We start from the raw sequence: 22,324 nt of genomic DNA, 5'->3' as shown, positions 1-22,324 counted from the left end.
AATATATTTAATAGTGTCCAAATATAAGCACCAAGGGCAAGAAGAGCCACGTCTCTCTGCTCCCTGCATCCCTGGAGCCTAGCACAATGCCTGATGCACAGTAGAGACTCTACATAGGTAGTTATGCAACCTCTCTTCCCCTCAGAGGCAACTTTCCATATTTATTTCATTGATCTTGTTTCCAACATAAATTTACATGAACTTTTCCCAGATTTAAAACCAGGAGAAGCATCAGGAGTCCTTCTCACACAGTTTCCTTCTTGGAAGCACCCATTTGCTTTGGCCATAAATACTCTGTTTTCTCCTACTAGGAAAAGATTGGATAGAAATCCATCCAAGAAGGCACACAGGTTGCCACAATATCCCTGTTCTCAGCAACAGTGTACACGACAGGGGAGGCTGCTGGCCATGGAGGGTGGGGCTAGAGAATCAGGAACTTTGGACCAGGCCCCAGCTGTGCCCTCAAGGTGTGAAGGGGGCTGGCCTCCCAGTTCCATCAGCAAACTGAGGGACCAGAGGGAACCCTGCTCCTCCCAGCTCTGAAACTCCAGGATTCCCAAAGGCAAAGCTTGGCTGATGACGACCGCCACTACTATTCCAGATGGTAACACAGGTCGGTGCCCACTTGCCCTTCACCCTTACCCAAGTCTGACAAAGAAGCATACATTTTTATTAGCTTTCCCAAAGTCCTAATTAATATTATAGCCTATTATAGTTTCCAGCATTTTGAGTCAGGTCTTCTTAGATTTTCTTTTAAACAAACTGAGCCTAGGACTTCCAGAGAAACAGCAAGGGGTGTTTAATCCTTTAAGAAAAGGACAATCCCTTGTGTCTCCTTACTCACATTTGCTCTCTTCCTGGACGTATCTAATTCCCTATGGATTTGTGCATGTCCTTCTCTTTGGGCCTGTAGAATAATGTTTCTGCCCCTGTAGAATAATGAGAGTAGCCTCCTGAGATCATTTCCAATATCCTGATCAGTACTCATCATTTATCATTCTTATAAAATCCCACAAGGTGGAGATCAGAGCCTGGAGTAAAATGCTAAGAGCAACTGTAAGCAAGGTGAAGGCATCTGATGAATTGGCCTACCCCTCCTCACGATGGCCATGTGGTTATAATACAGCAAAATCGGCAGCCACCATCCTCCCCTGGGGTGGGAAAGGGTGAGTAGGAGCAGAGAAGTGGTAAAGGCCCTAGCCACGCCTCTCCCTCCCCAGCCAGCAGAGAGGTCCGGCTTGTCATGCTGCGTTTCCAATTTGCAGAAATGAGGATTTCCCAGAACTCCCTGTTGCCAGCATTTATTAAAGAGCTGCCCCAGAGTAAGTCCACCAATCTAAATCAGGAAGAATCCAACTGTCCATTCTGTTTTCTGATTTTAGGCTCCTGGCACCTTACTTGCCTTGAGCCCACTGTCTGCCTCAGCCTCCCAGGCTGTGTGGCACCGGCCTCAGCCCGAGCTGGGTCACTGATGTGGGGTCCCAGGGTGCTCCTGAGGGGGCCTGGCCTCCCCCACAATGTTGTTTGAGGCTTACCAGGAAGTCAAAGGTATAGCTTCAGACAAGTCCCCTCTCTGTTAGTGCGTGGGAGACACATCCCTGGTGACCCCGGGCCCAGGACAACTTTAATCACTGCAGAGGCTGCCTGTTCCAGATCCTATGACACCTGGCTTGGTCCAGCAACACTGCCTCATGGCTTAAGCATCTTGGTGTGAGTGTACAAAGTCTGGGACCACCAGACAGAGGTCAACACCAGGCCACATCCAGGAATAGCCCGGGATGCCCTCATGGGCAATAGTCATAACAGCAAACCCTACGTGGCACTATTCTCAAGGTTTCACACCCATTAAGTCATTTAGTTCTCACAGCAGCCCTATGAGATAACTAGTGTTATAACCACTTCTACCAAGAGGGAAAGGAACTGTGCCCAAAGTCACATAAATACAGAGCCAAGCCAAGATTCGACTGGGCACCTGGTTCATCTGTGTTCTTGTCCGCTCCGCTAGATGAATGTCCCTCTTCTGTTGAACAACAGCAGGTCTATACAGGCCAAATGGCACTGTGGGACTTTTAGGCTAACCACACCCATTAAAAGGCCATCTTCTGCCCCACTGGTGTGGCTCCGTGGTTGAGTATCGACCTATGAACTAGGAGGTCATGGTTTGATTCCCAGTCAGGGCATATGCCCAGGGTTGCGGGCTCAATCACCAGTAGGGGGCATGCAGGAGGCAGCCGATCAATTATTCTCTCTCATCATTGATGTTTCTATCTCTCTCTCCCTTCCTCTCTGAAATCAAAATATATATATATTTTTAAATAAAATAAAATAAAACAAAAGGTCATCTTCTCTTGCCACCAACCCCTGGATGCAGACACAAAGGGCAAGCAGGCAGGGGCACAGCCCATAGGGCTGGCCTGGTAAGTCAGAAGGAAGCAGGAGAGTTTCTGCATGAGAGAGCAGAGCCTGTACCACAAACATGTCAAACTCAAAGGCTAACACAGGCCAAATAATCGAAGTTTAAGTTTATGTGGGCCGCAAAAGAACAAAAGCTTCAATTTTCATAGAAACATAGGTTTACTTCGATAGAAACATGCTGAATACAAAGGGCTGAAATAAATGAGTAATCGTTAACATAAAATAATAGAACATGTTAAAAAAAATTAATATTTTTTCTTGAACATTAACTTACCAGACACTGAATAACTGCACAAATTAATAAGTGTAATGCAAATAAACCTATTTCTCTTGTTCTCTGAAAGCGAAATATTTCCTGTTGCGCACACCAAACAAGTCAGTACAAGACTAATGACGTGGCAATCGGCTGCTAAAATATTCGCTGCTAGTATTAGTGGAGAGAAATGGTGCATCTGTGTGTAAGGCACGTAAGGGAAATGAATGCAACACGATTATAGTAATCAGTCATTAGTGAATGTTGTAGTTCGTTATTAATAATTACGTATACCATTATGTATACCAGGATATTGTAAAGATTAAGTTATGAAATTTTTATTAAAACGTTTCTTACATCCCCTAACCAGTTTGGCTCAGTGGATAGAGTGTCGGCCTGCGGACTGAAAGGTCCCAGGTTCGATTCCGATCAAGGGCATGTACCTGGGTTTCGGGCTCAATCCCCAGTAGGGGCGTGCAGGAGGCAGCTGATCAATGATTATCTCTCATCATTGATGTTTCTATCTCTCTCTCCCTCTACTTTCCTCTCTGAAATCAATAAAAATATATTTTTTTAAAAAAAACACATGTTTCTTACATATTGTTATATTGCCTGGGCAGCAAAAATATTAGTTGTGGGCTGAGAGTTTGACATGCTTGCTATACCACCTTCTAAGAGGTTATGCCATCACATTTTGGAGTTTCAGGTCACGTTCACAAGAAAGCAAAGATGGAGTGGCCACAATTCTACAGTGACCATTCTTAGTTTAACTTTGATGTGTAAGCTGTGACAAGGTTTGTTGGAAAACCAGCCAATACTCCTCATTGTTAACCATCAAAAACTCTAACAAGTTAAACAGTAAACCTTTCCTCAATCATGATCTCCCTTGCCCAATAGATTATAATCATCTTTCAGTGTTCAATGACAGATGAAAATGATGATAGTTTATTATCAGCTAAAGTTTATCAAGCCTTTCTTACCTGCAAGACACCAACCTATGGCTTTACTGATATGACCTCCATTGTCCTTTTGTGTGTGTGTGTGTGTGTTAGTGTTATACATTTTTTTTTATTAATTTCAGAGAGGAAGGGAGAAAGAGATAGAAATATCAATTAGCTACCTCCTGCATACCCCCTACTGGGAATTGAGCCCACAACCCGGGCATGTGCCCTGATCAGTAATTGAACTGTGATTTCTTGGTTCATAGGTCACTGAACCACATTGACCAGGCATTCTTTGTCCTTTTGTAACAGGTCACTTGGTGGTAAGGGGCAGAGCTAGAAGTGAGGTACATCTGGCTCTAAAGCCAGGCCGCTGGACCAGCACCCTCCCCTGTCCTCTGGGTCCTCTTAGTATGGACACTCTCTGCCCTCTGATTTCCTGGATGACCTCAGGGCCTTAATTTCCTCTCTGTCACATGAAACTGAGAAAAGATATGAAACGGCTGTGAAAAATTCGACTGTAGCACCTTGGCCCAAACTTCCCCTCTTGCACAACATGATGGTGTATCCTCCCTGAATTTATTAGGCTATTCAGGGAGGGATGATTAATTACCTAATGTCACAGCTTCTTAAACACACCAACTGGGGCCCACCCAGCCATGGCGGGCACGACTGTGCTGGGTGAAGGGTGGCCAAGGGAGGCAGAAGTCAGAAACTAGAAGCAGCCTCCATACAAAGAAAGTTTTCCCGGAATGGGGAGGAAGTGAATGCACTTTGCAGAATCCTGCCAACATTCGCCCACAGCGCAGCCAGAGGGAGGGAGCACCGAGCCCAAAGTCATGGGAGAAAGTCATTTAGGAGATAACAAATGTGCACAGGACAGTAGGACTCCAGCTAGAAAATACTCTTAGAAAGGAAAGGCCCTGGGGGAAACAAGTTTAATTTCACTAAACGCAGACAGCATTCCAGTCTGTCTGGTTTGTCTCTCTGACCCCAATAAGTCATTGGGCCTGAGTTTGAATGCTTCCAAGCTAAGAGGCTCACTACCTCTCTAAGTTAGTGAGTTTCTATTGTTGGTCAGCTCTATTTGTTAGGAAGCTTTTCCTCAGTCTAAGATAAATCTATTTTCTGGTAACTTCTGTTTTAGTCTTCATGCTACCACTTGGGACAAGAGTTCCCAACTTGGCTGCCTAACAGAATGACACCAGGAGTTTTTTTAGGAAACTAAGAATTCCAAAGATCTGTTTCAAACTAACTAAATTGATGCTTTTAGGGCTGGGTGATTGAACATCTTCCCCTCTCTTTGCGTTGATACACACCAAGCCAATAATGTGATAATGGTGGTCTGTGTTCTGGCCAACATTGCTCAAGGTCGTTTTTACCACTTTTCTGCCTGGGGTCTTTGAAAGTCCGTATAGTTAAGATATTAGGCTAAGGGTGAAATGGTTGGTCCTGGGTGCTGGGAATGGAAAGACAAACCTTGTGCTTGTTGGGAATTATCAAAGCAGAATCATTCAGGCCAAACTTCATTTTGTAGCTGCTGGTGGTCAAGTGCAGAGTGTGGCACCGGAAAAATCAGTGTTCAAATCCTGCCTCTAGCATGTGTGTAGGTGCGTAATATTGGATGAGTCACTCTCCATCTGAGCTCATTTCCTCCATATGTAGGGATGCAGAGCCCTACACAACAGAGTCACTGGCATAAATGGGGTAGGGGATGTAGTAAAGCTCTATAAACCCTCTTTTATTTGCACCCCTTCTCCTTTCTCTCCCAGAGTCCTCTTGGCACCCCTTAGAGGATGAAAGACATTTCTTAACTATTTAGTCACATTCGGGATTAACAAAAAGAGGCTGTTTCTCCAAAATGCCCCTTCTCTTTCTGTGGTGGGTGTGTGGCCTGTTACCCTGAGTCACTTCTCTTTAAATCTCTACTGGGGAGAAAAGGGGCAAGGAGGGGTCATCCCAGGCTGGGGAAACAGAGGTAGGCCAGAAACAAAGCCTGGCTGAGGTATGGGAAAGCCACCTGCCTGCATGGACAAGGGTGTACACTAAAGAGAAAGGGGTAGAAGTTTCAGAGGACATCCACTTAGCAATATGGAGGAGATTAAAGCTTCCTTATTGGGGCAATTTGGGTCATTTTCTTTCTTCCCGTAACACACAGTTCCTCTACAAAATTATGGATAGAGGCAGGAAGAGCTCTAAAGGGAAATTAACCCTAAACTCCTTATGAAATAGGCTCGCATCCCAAGTGGGAAGCCCATCTCCTCAAGGGCGCACATTTTCCTCCAGACTAGCACTAAATGCAGAGGAAATCATGTCACAGCGACAATGCAAGGAATGGAGGGAGAGAAGGTCACCCTGGGGAGGTCCACTTCAAAGTGTACAGACACAGCCCCTGCCAGGTATTCGGAAGCCCTGGAAGGAATGGCCTGGGGGTGAGATCGAGAAAGGGATCTCAAAGAAACTGAGGCCAGGGAGTAGGCTTGACCCGAGGCTACACACTTGAGATTAGAATCTGGATCCCCAGACACCTTACTCTACTGTTAAAAACAATAAATGGCGCCCTAACCGGTTTGGCTCAGTGGATAGAGCGACAGCCTGCGGACTGAAGGGTCCCAGGTTCGATTTCAGTCAAAGGCATGTACCTTGGTTGCAGGCACATCCCCAGTAGGGGGTGTGCAGGAGGCAGCTGATGGATGTTTCTCTCTCATCGATGTTTCTAACTCTCTATTCCTCTTCCTTCCTCTCTGTAAAATATCAATAAAATATATTTTAAAAAAAAAACAATAAATGGCAATCCTACTACAAGTCCAGAAGGGCCCATGTCATCCTGCAGGCTGATTCCTATTAATGGCTGGTGGCTACTGCCTGGTTCCTGAGTCCCAGTGAGAAAATGGTCCTGATCAAACTATTTATATGTAGAAAAGAGCACTATTCCAACTTTGACAGTTTGTTATGTAAAGTACTGTAAATCCCACCTTGAATACCTAAGGCGATTTCCAAGGGAAGTGAAGAAGAAACCTTAAATTTCAACATCTAACCCCTGAGTCACTGACCACTGCTGGGACCCAGCTTCTCCCATTTTATAGCCTTTATTGAAAACCAGTTTATGCAAAGCACAATGGTGTACAGGAACATAATTTTAAAAGAAATCAATTCTGGAGATAGATAGTACAACAATAACAATGCACACACACAAAATAAATTTTTAAAGAAATCAAGGTTCCTATTCCCTAGAACAGTGATGGCGAACCTATGACACGCGTGTCAGAGGTGACATGCAAACTCATTTTTTTGGTTGATTTTTCTCTGTTAAATGGCATTTAAATATATAAAATAAATATCAAAAATATAAATCTTTGTTTTACTATGGTTGCAAAGATCAAAAAATTTCTATATGTGACACGGCACCAGAGTTAAGTTAGGGTTTTTCAAAATGCTGACACGCCGAGCTCAAAAGGTTCGCCATCACTGCCCTAGACCTTTACAAGCTAGCACAAAACTCAGCTCATATTATAGACCCATTAATGTCTCTGAATGGAGGGATGGGTTTCAGTAGATAACAAAGGCAAGCACAATGTCAGGCCCCCATGGGAAGTGTCACAGGTATGAATAAGTGGTCTGTGAGACCAGCATTCAGGGGAACTTGCTTCTGGGTTAAGAATATACACATATATAAGTCAGTAGATATGTGTAGATTTGGAGACAGTAGGGAGATCATATGAAAAGGTTCAGAGGTGTGGGCGAGCCCAAGATCCTGGAAGGAAATTATGAATTCTAGGACCAGAAAGCTACTCACCATCACCATATAACATTACCTACTAAATGCAATGTCTTCATAATTAGTATGATTTAATCCTATCACTTTTAATCAAGGGATCATGGGAAGGAAGGATCATAAAGATCACCCCACTGAGTAAAGTTGCACTGTTGTTCACTGGCCAGTCAATTCTCTGTAGGGTTAATGTCAGGAGAAAGTCTGGCTGCCCAGACTTGCTGTGCCTCCTGCTACAGACCAATGAAATCAAAATGACCAACTCAAGGAGAACTGTCCTTTGCCAACTCAAGGAGAACTGTCCTTTGTAAATATATATATATATATATATATATATATATATATATATATATTGCCAGCGACGCCCACTGCCAGCCCAATGGGAGGGTGGGGAGGGGTGGAACCAGCCTGCCAACCTCCTGCAGCCCCTCCCCGCAGCCAGCCTGGCCCTGATCTGGCGATCCTGTCTCCCGCTGTCTCCTCCTTCCGACAGGCCCGGCCCCAATCTGCCCCTACTGGAGCCGGGCTGGCCAGACCCCACCCGTGTATGAATTCATGCACTGGGCCTCTAATATATATATATATATATAATCTTTTTTGACTGATTTCAGATAAGAAGGGAGAAGGAGAGACAGATAGACACATCAATGATGAGAAGAATCATTTATCAGCTGCTTCCCGCACACTCTCTACTGGGGATTGAGCCCACAACCCAACCATGTGCCCTGATCTGGAATCCAACCATGACCTCCTGGTTCATAGGTCAACCAACGCACAACCACTGAGCCACACCAACTGGGCGAGAGCTATCCTTTTTGCCTTGACTGTCAAGAAGCTCAGAGCTCTGTACTCAACTCCAATGAACCACCCTCAGTCAGTTTTTTTGGCAATCACTCCTGCCTGTTCTATGACTCTTGTTCTAGGAATTTTTTTTATGCCAGGAATTTTTTTTTTATTGGAAGCTGAACCATATCACCTAATCCTTTTAGTAAGCAGACAGAAATACATGATTGAACAAATGCTCATTTCTACAGGACACACCCTCCTGGTAGAAGAATGAACTCAAGTGACCAAACTGGGTAAGAAAGCAATTCCACAAGTATATAAGCATCAGGGCCAAGGACACAGAGGCACCACTGGACTTCCTTTCTCCAGTCTTTGGGTATCTCTGATTTAATAACTAGAGCCTTCTCTCTAGGAAGTGCTGATGAACACTAGCTAATTCCTACCTTTAAGCTTCTTCTAGACCTCAAGCAGACCAACTGATTGAATTTAAGCTTTCCTAGTACTCGTGTTCTTGTCCTAAAGATACAATAAGGTAATATAAATAGTCAAGAAATATATATGGCTCCAACTTAGCGTCTCCAGAAGAATTTTAGGAAGCACCATAACCTCTTGACTAGCCTCTTCTGCTTTAATTCAACAAGTCAAAACAGGATTGGAGGTGCAGGGCAGGGATACTACACAGCGTAAAGAATGCATCACCTACTACCACATGTAACAACACACATAGGAGAGACGCCGTATTTAAGTCCATTTATATTAAGGACAGAAATAGACCTATGCTGGTACAAGTCAGCATAGTGATTAAGTAGTGGTTAGTGCTGGTGCTGGTGCTGAGATGTCCTGGATCTGGGTGGTGTTGTTTCCTGTGTATATAATCTCCAATTTAAAAATGTAGGAGGAACCCAGCCAGCATGGCTCGGTGGTTGAGCATCAACCTATGAACCAGGAGGTCATGGTTCGATTCCCGGTAGGGTCACATGCCTGGGTTGTGGCCATGCAGGAGGCAGCCAATCAATGATTTTTCTCTTATCATTGATGTTTCTATCTCTCTCTCTCCCCCTCTCCTTCCTCTCTGATATCAATAAAAATATATTTTAAAATAAATAAATTAATAAAAATGTAGGAAGAAACAAGGGCAAAGCATTGACTAAGCCCTGGTCTACCCACTATGCATGGTCAGAGAGCCAAAGGAGTTCAGAGTTCAAGAGAGGTCAAACCAGAAGGGAGAGCCATAATCTAAATGCAGTCACACATGGCCTTCCAATGACTATGTGCTCACACCTATTTGCAACTTAGTTTTGAAAGAATTTCAGCCCTGGCCAGTGTTGCTCAGTTGGTTAGGCATCATCCCACGCACAGCTGATCGATGTCTCACTCTCACATTGATGTTTTTATCTCTCCCTCTCCTTCCTCTCTCTCTAAAAGTTAATTAAAAAATTTAAAGAAAGAATTTCATATTTTTTGTGTAATTCCTTTGCCAGTGTTTTACTACAAATCTTAGATGAGGAAACCAAGGCAGGACCCACACATCTGGTGGCCAGGTGAATGCCCTAACCTGGCGCACAGATGTAAGCATCCTAGGAAAGCCAGGTAACTGCTGCCAGTGACCTCATCAATAATAATGTCACTGTGGCCAATGTGGCCCAGTGCACTGTACCCAGTTGGTTGGGTACAGTACCATGCACCAAAAGTTCGCTGGTTCCATTCCCAGTCAGGGTGCGTGCAGGAGGCAACTGATCGATTGTTTCTTTCTCAGATCAATGTTTTTCTCTCTCTGTCCGGCTCCCTTTGGAAGGGAGGAAGGAAGGAGAAAGAAAGCAAAGCGGGGAGGGAGGGAGGGAAGAAGGGTGAGGGGAGGAAGGAGGGAAGGACGGAGGGAGAAGAAAAGAAAAGAAAGAAAACTATAATAATGCCTTCAGACTCCTGAGAAGACAAAGGCTGTGCAAAGAGCAGCAAAAAGATGAGTGGGGGAGGAAAAGACATGGCAGGTCCTGGATTCTATTGGTTTTTAAAATGTTTTTTATTGATGTTAGAGAGGGAGGGAGAGGGAGACAGAGAGAGGAATATCAATGAGAGAGAGACATTGATCGGCTGCCTCCTGCACACCCCCCACTGGGGATCGAGACCACATCAGGGCATGTGCCCTGACAAGGAATCAAACCGGGGACTTCTGGGCTCATGGGTCAATGCTCAACCACTGAGCAACACTGGCTGGGCCAGATCCTGGATTCTTTAAGGCTCCTGTCCTCTGAAACACAGCTAACCAAAAGTAATAGATAAGCCACAACACTCTTTGATGGGACAAGGCGGACCCTGACTGGGGACTAGGGCCCGCCCTGCCACCTTGGGGAGACTCCAGCTCTGAGCTCTATGTACTAACAACCCTGGGTGGCAGGGTAAGTGTGGAGCTGACAGGCACTCCTCCAGGATCCTGTTGCGCGATTGTGAGTCACAGGGTTTCCTGTTCTTCCAGTTCTTGCTCTGAGCTGCCTCAAATTACAGCCAGACAGACCTCGGGCAGCAGCACCTGTCAGGGGTCCAGAGATGGGCATTTGGGACACCCGTCACGGGACCCTCCTGCCCTCAAACATTTTGTTCCAAGTGTGGGGCAGCAGTACAAAGGAATAATATGTCCCAGTTGTGCATGACAGTGGCACAGTTCATTTACCCACGCATATTGAATGAAAATGAAATTGAATGTGCCAGGGACAGGCACTGAGGACACCGGCATCAAGGAAACCCCAGGCTTTGCCTGCAAGGAGCTCAGTCTATTGGTGGGAGGCAAATATGTCAACAAACAATTACAAACTGAAGGTAAGGGCAGAGATTAGGCAGTTTCTTTCACTGTAATAAAATGCAGATTTATAATAACTTAAATCTTTTTTATTTAAGAAGAAGTTTTAAATCTTCATTGTTGAAAGTATTACATATGTCCCCTTTGTTCTCTGTTGACCCCCTATAGCTTGCCCCCGCCCCCCACCCCAGGCCCTCACCACCCTATTGTCTGTGTCCATGGGTTATGCATATATGCATATAAGTTCTTTGGTAGATCTCGTCCTACCCACCCACCCACCCCTGCTTTCCCTCTGAGATCTGAAAGTCTGTCGCACACATCAGTACAATTCTGAGGAGTGTTTGTCTTGCAAAGGTTAGAAAAGTGTATGTGCTCACCCCATGCCTAGAATGTTCTCCTCCTCTGGACTAACAAACTCCCGTTTGTCCTTCAGGGCCTCTCCCCAAATGCCTCCCCAAATTCCCCAGCCATGACGCCAAGGCACTTCTGACACCTTGTGTCTCTCACCCTCATGGGTCCCAAAGGACTAAAGACACTGACTCCCTGTTCCCAACTGCATATCTGTGATGCCAGCAGCTATCTCAGTACCGAGATATAGCTGGTGCCCAAGACGTATTTGTTACGGTTACATACAAGGGACCACAGGAGTGCCAAAGAAAGGAGCGGAGTAACTTGGGTGATGGGGAAGAACTGGCTCCTCCAGACTGCCCGGGGCTCTGAGCTTGACCTTATTCTTCAGGTCTGGGTCCTTGCAGCAGCACAATTTCCTCTCCATCTACCTGTCTGCCCTGGCCAATACCCCAGGTCCCGAAGGGTCAGATTCTGTCTCTCCTGGACAGCCCCCTCCCATCTGGTGCCCCCTGTCCACCTGCTGGACCAAATCCATTTGTGTCTGTGTTTCTGCACCATAGTCAGCCCCCAGACCTTCCCAGTCTGCCGACCCACCCACAATTACACCCATTTGCCTGGGACAATCTCAGTTTACACTGTGGTGGCAGAATAACTATTCATGGTGCCTCATTTCACTCTCAAAAGTGACTGAGTTTGGCCCAGCCAGCATGGCTCAGTGGTTGAGTGTCAATCTATGAACCAGGAGGTCATGGTTCAATTCCTGGTCAAGGCACATGCCCAGGGTTGAAGGCTCGATACCCAGTGTGGGGCATGCAGGAGGCAGCCGATCAATAATTCTCTCTCATTATTGATGTTTCTATCCCTCTCTCTCTCTCCTTTCCTCTCTTAAATAAATAAAAACATATTTTAAAAAGTGATAGAGTTTGACCCTAGCCGGTTTGGCTCAGTGGATAGAGCATTGGCCGGAGGAGTGAAGAACCCCGTGTTTGATTCCAGTCAATGGTACATACCCAGACTGCAGGCTCGATCCCCAGCCCTGGTCCAGGCAAGTGCGGGAGGCAACCAATTGATGTGTCTCTCTCACATTGACGTTTCTCTCTCTCTGTCTCTCCCCCTCCCTTCCACTCTCTCTAAAAATCAATGGAAATCTATTCTCGGGTGAGGATTAACAAATCAAAAAAAAGTGGCCGAATTTGAACAATATAAATGATTGGGTCACCCCAGGTACAGGCCACAAAGCAAAGCCTCCCTCTCTTCTTGGGGAACCCACACCTGAACGATGAGATCTCGTGCTGCACAAAGGGCGCTGAAAGGAACAGGATGGGAACCGAGCAACTGGGTTCTTGCTCTGGAGCTTGGGCTGGTCCCCAATGCACAGCACTAAGGGACATTTTTCCTCATCTGTAAAATGAAGGGCTGGGCTAGATAACCCCCATGGTCTTCCTTCTCAACTGGCACCTGACTCATAATCCCATGAAGCTGAAACACAACTGGCCATCTCTAGTTATCGCGGGAGCCCCAGGCTGGGGATCAGGGCCTGGGCTCTGGAGTCAGACTGCCTGGGTTTGCATCCTGACTTGCCCTTGGGCAAGGCACTGTCCCTTTCTGTGTCTTGGTGTGTTCACCTGAACACTGTGTAATAACAGTGTCTACCCTGGGGGGCTGTTTGTGGAAGGCCTGAGTTATAGTAAAGGGCCCTGCACTGAGTAAGGGCTGCACTCTTTGTGGTTTGAAGACCTTTGGGAATTGAGGGGGAAAGGAACTGATGGGACATGACTGGAAGGCTTCACTGGGAGGGGTTGAGACAGGAAAATTGGGGAGGAAGCAGGAAGAAGGGGAAAGTCCCTCAAATGGAAAAAGGATAAATGGCAGCTTCAAATGCCCTCATTTAACCCTAATTAAAGCTGCCCTACGGCTTATCTGGCTTCATTTCTTTATCAGACAATATGGAGATGCCAGAAGGAAGAGGTTGGGAATAAGGCCTTTCAAGAACAGGGACCCTCTCCAGGGAGGGGCTGCTGGGCTGAGGGTGAGGAGGGGCAGGAAGGCTGGGTGGGTAGGTGCCATGGGCTCCCACAACCAGGTTCTCGGTCCTGATTCACTCTCTTGATTAATTCCAAGATAAGTTTTAGTCAAAGTCCCTCCAAGGAAGGAGTGTCAGGAAATGCATACAGATTCACAGATGAAAATGCAAAAAGCACAGCCACCACTAAAAGAGGGCAACACTTCAGGGGAAACAGGATTCTTTGGCTTCTGTTCCTGTGGGAACAAAGCCAAGACTCCCCACTGGGTTTAGACAAGACAAAGGCTGGACAGGGATGAGGGGAGTAGAGTGTGGGTCCCACACAGAGGGTCCTCTTGATTCTGTCAAGAACCCCAGACATCCCAGTGACAGGAGGGGCCACACTGGACAGTCCAGATTCTATATATGAGGGTCAAAACTCTCTGCTGAGACCCACAATGGCTAGGGACCCTATACCCAATGTGACAAAAGAATGTGGGAATGGCTGTTCACTTCAGTGAAACCACAGGGGTCAGTAGGACCAACACCTACCATGACCCGGACCTATGACAGCCCAGGGCAACTCAGGCAGTTTCTCCCATGGGAAGCCAGAGGCAGGGCCAGATGTGAGGAAGGATGGGCAAGTGTCTCCTTGGCCAACTCCAGCAAAAGTGGCCTCAGCAACTGCCCTGGGAGCCTTTGTCCTTCTGCCCTCTGGGGGATTGGAGGGGGGGTTGGGGGGGGAATGGGCACCGAGGAGGGGACTAGGTTTCTACAGTGAAAGGGGTTGAACTAATGGTGTGATTCTTCAATGCAACTGTGTCTCTCATGGCTTCCCAAGGAGGATGCTTCAATCTGAGGTTCACCAATGACCAAGGCGACCCAGAGACTCCCCAGTAGGGGTGCTAGCTCCCCAGAAAACCAGAAGGAAAGCAATTGGAGGAAGAGCTCAAAGATGGGTCTCCTCTGTCCAGGAAAGAGAAGGGTTTAGCAGGAGAAGGGACAATGAGGATGCTCCCTTATACCTCAGCTCTAGGAACTTTCCACTCTTCTGCCTTCCCTGTCCTCTGCTCTAATCCGACATCAGACAGACAGCATAAGTGGGTGAAAACCTGAATGTCCTAAAAGCCCTTGGGAAAAAAGAAGTAGCGTATCTTGCTCTTGCCCAGATGGATAGTGCAGTAGGGTATTTAAGTGTATCTTTCTCTATGTATTAATACTGAACACACAAAGTATTGATCATGTGTCAGGCACAGCTCTAAGAGCTGCACATATATTAACTCTCTAATCCTTACTACAACCCTATCAAGGTGTTATCCAGACACTCTCCATTTTACAAGAGGAAGAACAGGCCTAGAGGGGTTAAATTAACCAGCCCAAGTGCACACAGCTGGTTCCATGATGAGCCAGGATTCAACCCCAAGGAGCCTGGTTCTATACCTCACCACGAAGCCTCTCCCAGTGGCTGCTGGACTGTCCCTCAGTGGGTGTCAATGGCCCCTCTTCTTTGCTCCCAGCTATGGAAGCTCCTGAGCTCACGTTCACCCAGCACACACACCTGCCTCGTTCAGACACCTGGCAGAGGCCTGGCCTCCATGGAAACCCCAGCAACAGCGGGGTGAGACTCTCCTGGGGACAACTGAGCAGATTTCTCTCCCACTGGCTTTCTGGAATGCTTATATGGCTCACATTCTCCTGGTTGAAGACAGAAAAACAGTAACCCAGGTAGCCCACCCTTCAGCCAGGGGTAATGAAGATCCTCTCATTACTGTGGATCTGCAGAGCTCACCTTAAATTCATCTTTTGTGAAAGGCCACTCCCACCATGACTGTCCCACGGCATGGCACGCTGAGAGCTAAGAGCTCTGGTGCTCATTGCAGCTGCTAACTGGCTGTATGACCGCTGTGAAACTGAAGGGGGGGAGGGGGGCACGGACCATGATCTTCTAACACAGTTTTTCACTCAACCTGTACAGATTTTGGATCAGAAAAGTCTTTGTTGTGGAGGGGCTGTCCTGTGCATTGTAGGATGTTTAGCTGCACCTCTTGCTTCTACTTATTAGACGTAATAACACATTGCCACCCACCTTCCTTGAAACAACCAAAAATGTTTCCAAACATTATGAATATTTGAAAACTACTGCTCTAAAGCGAGAGTAACAACAACAAAAAACAGGTTTTGCCCCTGTAAATTTGGGTGGAGTAGAATTCTTGCTCTAAGATAGGCTAGGGCAGCCCCTCACATGAGATTATACATCCCAAAATGTCAACAGCGCTGAGGTGGGGAGACCTGCTTTAGAAGTTGGCAGAAACAGCCAGTCAAGTGCAAGGAAGCATGCCCTGTGATCCATGGAGTGTGATATTAAGATGCAGCCAATGAACTCTGGGATTTGATTTGCCCCCCACCCCCCACCCCCTCTGGCACCCCCCCACCCCACCCCTACCGCTCGCCCACTGCTTTGGAAAGGCAAAGACAGGCACACACAGTGTTGGAAAACAAACCAAACTTGCTGACTTCAAAACCCAACAATGATAATGAGAAACCTGTTATCAAGAGTTGTCTTATAAACCAGAAGTATCTGAACAAAGGCAGCCAGTTTTCTGGGGTTCTTGAGTTCTTTTAGTGCCTCAGATCTCCTTACTCTGACTGCCAGATTTTTTCAAGAAAACTGTCGTGGTTTGAGTTGTTTTGATTCCCCCTGGAAAAGGGCCCCTCACTGCCCTCAAACTCCTTGGGGTGCTGAAAACGTTTAACTTTGAACGTAAAAATGTTTTGTTTTGTTTTTAAATGTTGGCTTTGTCTGAGGAGGCTCTGAGGGAATTTTAATTCATTCGGGGATAAAGAACAAAGTGCTTCCTAGAGTTCTCTGAAATAGAAGTTTGATAATACAAAACAAATGAATGGTTAGCAAAAGCTGAAAAATATTCCTGCTATCATCAGTTATCTTCTGAGCATGGAAGGGACAGTATTAGGATACTAAGTATTCAGTTACAAGTTGAAAGAATAAGAGACAAACTGTACCTCATTTAACCACATAATACATCACTTAAAGTCATAGAGCCTATTTTTTTTTAAATATGTTTATTGATTTCAGAGAGGAAGGGAGACAGAGAGATAGAAAAAGAGAGAGAGATAGAAACATCAATGATGAGAGAGAATCATTGATCGGCTGCCTCCTGCATGCCTCAGACTGGGGATCGAGCCCACAACCCAGACATATGCCCTGACTGGGAATCGAACCATGACCTCCTGATTCATAAGTCAACACTCAACCTCTGAGCCATGCCTATTATAGTAAGTGAGGCATGTAGGAGGCAGCCGATAACTTTATCTACTTCATGGAGTTATTAATGAATTAGCATTCATTAACAACTTTACTTCATGGAGTTGTTAATGAATTAACATATGTGAAGAGCTTAAAACAGCACATGCTATCTGTGTTTCTCTTGATTTTCAAAGTGTCAATCGGCAAAAATGAACAGATAGCCCTTACTCCTCTTTTAATGGCACAAAACACTAGGCTTGTCCATCAAGAGACAAGTGACTCTGACAGGGCTAGTTCTGGGCAGGTGAACCTAAGCTTTCCATGCCTCAGACCACAACCCAAAAGATGTGAGATGATAGAGATTTCTGCAGAATTCAAATCAAGGCCTTTTCAAAAGACTCTAAAATTAAAATCATGTCTTATCTCCCTATTCTTCCTTCTAGCAACAACATGAAAAGATACTTCCAAAATATTCTCTCTGATTCTCTTCCTTCCTATGTAATTGCAGCTGGAATCAAACAGCTATGCTCACCTAAGTCAGGAGGCAAAGTCTTAGGTTCTGACACCTGATGAGTTAAAGGCCTGACTCAACTCTGCCCCCCTTGGTAATTTAGAGGAAATACACCCAGACACTTGACAGGCAGGAGAAAGCTAGCTTGCAAGGGTAGAGAACAGAAGCCTAGAAGAAGGACATTTTCTCATTGCTGTGCTTAGTCATCACAACTCTATTAACTGGGAAAGGCCGCTGTTGTCATCCTCATTTTACAAAAATAAGTCGACAGTCCAAAGAGGCAAAGTGGCGTGCTCAGGGGTCCTGGGGTTTTAAAAAACCACAAAACAGAGATTAGAACTCATTCCCAGATACCCTGGCTAATTCTCTTTCCAAAGAGATGGCCCCCTCTTCCAGACCGGGGAGTGGTACAACGCCCCAGTTCCCTAACTTCCTCCCTCTGGGTTGGGAAAAAGTGAATTTGTAAAAGAATTCAAACGTCCTGGGGTGATCGACATTTGCCCAACAAAGAAGACCCCCAGCTTGGATGAAAGATACAACAGCTTAGTATTTTAGGACTTGCCAAGGGATGACAGTCTTCCAAGTGTTAACTCACTCCTTGGGCAGAGAAGCCCAAAGTAGTTGCCAAGATCCCGCCGGCTCACAGACATGTTCTCAACTAAACTGAACTAAAGGGCAGAGCAGGGCCACGTCCCAGAAAGGAGTTAGAGAGTGACAGCCGTAGATACGACGAGTAAAACTCAACTCAAACAGCCAACCTCTGCTCCCTACTCCAGGCTGAGGCTGGGAAATGCCCTGCTTTACTTGGGTGGTCATCTGCCACGGCTCTAAAAACACCCAAACGGTAACCCCCCATCTATCCTTTACTCTCAGGACCCCCAAAATGGGAGTATGAGCAGGTTGCCCCACCAAATGATAACGCCAAGAGATTTTTCCAAAAATACGTTCCCACTAAAACACAGAAATTTCAAGGAGGTAATTGAGCAATGCTCTGTCATTGCCTCACAGCACTGGACATCCCACCCCCAACCCCTCAACCCCGCCCCAGCCCATCCCCTCTTCTCAAATCTGGCTGAAGCCCAAGGCCAGGAGAGCGGATCCTGAAATCCAGTGCATTTGAGAAACTATTCAACCCAGAGTGAGAGCGGCTCGGGCCCAGCCCAGCCCCACCCCCAACCCAGACCCGGAGGCACGCGGAGCTAGGCTCCCGGCCCGGGCAGAGGCTCTTTCTTATGTAAATGACCGCGCAGCCGATAGGACTCTGGTGGGGGCAGGGGGAGGAGGGGGCTGCTGAGAGAGAAGTGGGCAGACAGGTCAGGGCCAAGGTCAGGAAAAAGCTGATTTTCGGAACCACAAACATCTCAGGGAGACGGGCGCGGGGGCTGTCGGTCCTCTCCGAGTAACTTACAGAAGTACCAAAAGTAACATCCCAAGTCCGCCCCCCATTTGGAGGCGGGCCCTGGGGGCCCAAGGCGGGGCGGTTCCGAGGCAGCTTGGGGGAGGTGATGTACGCCCCACGCGGAGCCTCAGTTCCGGGCACCTCAGTTCCGGGGAGGGGGCGCGGCGGGCGGAGTTCCCCTGTCTCTTTCCCATCTCTCTCCCGAGTCAGTCTCTCCCCAAAGCCCACCTCTGCAGGGCCTTGTGGAAGTCCTAAGGAAACCCCACTTCCCCAAAACGCTGCCCTTTAGCGTGGGAGCGTCCCGCCAGCCCCGCGCGGCGGCGGAGCCTGCTCCCCAAACCACGATTCTCCCCACGTGCTCTCGCCGGAATTCAGGCAGCGAAAGAGGGGCTCCTCCCACGTGGGCCCATCAATCTACGACTACTGACTAAGTGACCCGCCCCTCCAGAAAAAAAAAGAGAAGAAAAGCGCGAGCGCGCGCAGGGCGGTGGGGAGGGAGCGCGGTGCGAGCGCGAGCCCCCTGCGTGGCGCGCGCGCACCCGCCTGCCCGTGACTAGCGGACGTGGCTCCTGATGCCCAGGAGTTTCCCGGGCGCCGAGACAGTCCCCACGTCCTCCGCCCCGAATGGGGGAGAAGAGTGGCCCCGCAAGGTGAAGGAGAGTTTCGGCGGGGACCCGGGAGAGCGGGAGGGGGACCACACAACTTTGCCGGAGGCGAGCCAGCCACCCCCGCCCGCGCTTACTCACCTTCTGCACTTGGTCATGGTTGAGCTCCGTGAAGAAGTAAGCGAGCAGATGCGAGGCGATCATTTTGCCACGGCCCGACGGCGCCGAGATGGGAAACCAAGACTGGAGCGCTTGTGGGGAAGGAGGGCGGCGCGGTCAGACAGCTTTGGTGGGACCGGGAGCGGTGAATCCGAGCGGCCCGCAAAGAAGGCTAACAGCGGTGGCTCGCCGGCGGAAGGGTCTCAGGTCTCTAGAATCAGATTTGGGGAGTCACAACTGCTAGAAGGCTCCCAAAAAATCACTCCCGGCAACGTGTCGGGTTGCCCCGCTGTCAAGGCGCTAACTTCAGCCACAGGATCCCTAGGGCTCAACTTGGGGAGAATTTCAACCCGGTTCCACGGGGAGTGATCGGATCTCTCCCGCTCACGCGCGCGCTGCTCTCACCCGTAGGTCTTCTGGGCTTGGTGACTCGGCGTTGCTAGCGGCGGCCCGGGAGTCCAGCGCTAGAGTTTCGTGCAACAATGTGGCTTATTGAGGGGCTGCCGGCTCCCGGGCCGCCCAGTCAATGACGCGTACACGCCCATTGGCTGCGCGGGGAGGGTGTGTGCGCCCCGGACCGCCCGCTGCCTCCGCTCAGCCAATTAGCGCGCAGAACCCGTGGGCGCGGCCGCTCAGACACCCGAGCCTGCAAGCCAGAGGGGCGCGCCTGGGGGCAGGGGCGGGGCCGGCGGCCGGGATGCGACGTGTGGTCCGTGGCAAGAAGCTGGGCAGGAAAGGCGCATGAGCCGCCGCCAGGTCAGGCTCAACTATGGGTGGGGGGCGCGTGATCACAGACCTGGTGTGTGAGGCGACTGGAAAGACGGGTCACCCGACCAGCACACGCCCTATAAGAGGAGAGAGATACAGTCTGGCATCTCCCAGTCATGTGAGGGGCCCCACTGGCAGGTCACCTTTCTGAAGCATCTGGGTTCTCACCTATTGTGGCTCAACCATCCACGCCACGCTGATGCAAAATGAGCCACCGCAGCTGCTGCTTCCTTTATTCCAGGCATCGCAAAACCGATAGGATGTGGCTTTTACTAACCTCGTTTACAGGTGAGGAAACTGAGGCACAGGGCCCTTGGGAGATAGACTTACTTGCCTAGGGGCACACTGATACTAAGTGGCGGGTGGAGGAAGGAACCCGTGTGCGTCTGACTTGGAGGCCCTATTCTTTTCCCGATTACCCCATCCTGCCATTCTACCAGCCAGGAAAGTAGAAGGCAGGAGGAAATGAGCTTTTTCTGCAGCTGGGGGACTGATGAGTGAGTGAAACTGGGTGGGTGGCAAATGGGTAGCCAAATGATCCTGGACATGTGTGGGGTGGGGTGGGGTGGGGTGGGGTGGGGTGGCTTATGGGTGCTAAGAGGAATGGGAACCACAGCCACCACGGATGCCTAGCACCAGACTCCAAATTTATATACACTGGAAGCTGGTGTGAAATAATGACTGCAGCAGACAAGAGATTGGTGCTTGTGGAGAATAGCAAGCCTGCGGTTGGGGAGGTCACAGTGAAGGGAGGAAGATGAGGGTCTGCCATATTCTACTAGAAATTCATCCTTTTCTCATAAACAGTGAAGTGCCATCTGCAAAGTGCCTATTAAACAAGTAATAAATGGTCGCTGTTGGGAAATAAGAATATACCAACAGGAAAAGCAAAAGCACCCATGATCCAGCCTCTCGGCAAAACGTCCTGAAAGCTGGGTGCCCTTGCCAGCTACACATGCTCACCCCTCCTTCTCTGCACTCCAGTCAGGCTGGGGTCCCAAACTGCTTTTGTCATAGTCACCACAGTGACCTACAGGTTACCAGGTCCTGGGTTCTCATTACCTTTCTGCCTTTGTCTTACTACACCTCTGGGGATGTCAGGCACAGCTGACTGCAATCTCCATCTGGACACACCTTCCTCTGTTGGAGCCTGGGAAGCCCCGCCCTCCTGCTTTCCCTCTAACCTCAGTCTCCTGGCAACTCAGCCCTCATTTTTTTTCTACTAGTGAGGAGGGCTGTCCTCCTCCCTCTTCTCTGATCTAGTTACATTCTCCCCTGGTATTCCCTCCCAGCCCCATGACTGTTATATCATCTACACGCTGATGACTCACACCTGTAATTTCACCGTGAAGACCTCTCCCAGAGCTCCAGACATATTTCTCCAGCTACCATGTGTCATGTCCACTGAAGTGACTGGCATATCTCACACTTAGCAGGTCCAAAGATGAACTCAACCTTTCTTCCCAAAACTATTTTCCCAGTTGTCTCAGCAAATGGCATCACCATCCACCCTAAGCCATCCTTGTTCCTTCCTGGCATTCACCCTCATATCTAGTCATTCCATCAGCAAGCAGTCATTTTGACCCATAAAATAGAGCCTGTAATTGACCACTTTTCTCCATGTCCTTGGACATGTCCTAGTCGAGCCACCAACAACTCAGCCAGAGCCAATACCACACCATCCTACTTTGCCCCTTACATCTATTCATGCCTATCCCTACTCTGACCCCTATCTGCTCTCCTTCACTGAGAAGCCAAAGTGACCTGTTTAATATATATATACCATTCTACGTCTCTCTCTGGCTCAAAGCCACTTTTAATGGCTTCCAATCTTAGACGAAAATTCAAATCTCTGACAAGGACCACTAAGTCTATATAGACATTGCTCCTGCCTCCCTCTCCACTCTATCTCATATTGCATCTTCCCCAGGACTCTGCTTGGCTCACATTGGCATGCGTTCCTCAGAAATACCAAACTCTTTCTAACCCAAGGACCTTTACTCTTCCTTTTCCTTCTGTCTGGAATATTATTCTGCAACTCCGTATGCAGCCAACTCTCCCTCCTCACTGAGGTTTAGCTTAAGTGTCACCTCCTCAGCGGACTTTCCCATGACCAGTTTATCTCAAGTAGTTCCCCAAGTCACTATCACATGGCCCCGATTGATTTCCTATTGATTTTCTGTATATTGCTTTTCTTCTCACTGGACTGTGAGCTACAAGAGGACAGGATCCTTTATGTTGTCCCCTCATATCTGCAGTGTCTAGAATGGTGCTTGTCACATGGTAGGCTTGCAACAAATATT

The 22,324-nt window shown here is 48.0% G+C and overlaps 1 protein-coding gene across 1 annotated transcript in view; it reads right to left on the bottom strand.

The window, feature by feature from the left end:
- HK2 (hexokinase 2) overlaps positions 1–19,722 on the bottom strand; it is a 64,324-nt gene extending 44,602 nt beyond the window's left edge. The window contains exon 1 of the mRNA XM_070429559.1: positions 19,236–19,722. Within this exon, the coding sequence (XP_070285660.1) occupies positions 19,236–19,298 (63 nt within the window). The 5' untranslated portion in view covers positions 19,299–19,722. The remainder of the gene's footprint in view (positions 1–19,235) is intronic.
- Between the last annotated feature and the right edge of the window lie 2,602 nt (positions 19,723–22,324).

The sequence above is a fragment of the Myotis yumanensis genome, unplaced genomic scaffold, assembly GCF_028538775.1.
Source record: "Myotis yumanensis isolate MYYU_CA2020_CCGP unplaced genomic scaffold, mMyoYum1.0.hap1 SCAF_11, whole genome shotgun sequence".
Classification (NCBI taxonomy): domain Eukaryota; kingdom Metazoa; phylum Chordata; class Mammalia; order Chiroptera; family Vespertilionidae; genus Myotis; species Myotis yumanensis.
This window is presented reverse-complemented; position numbering and strand designations above follow the sequence as displayed.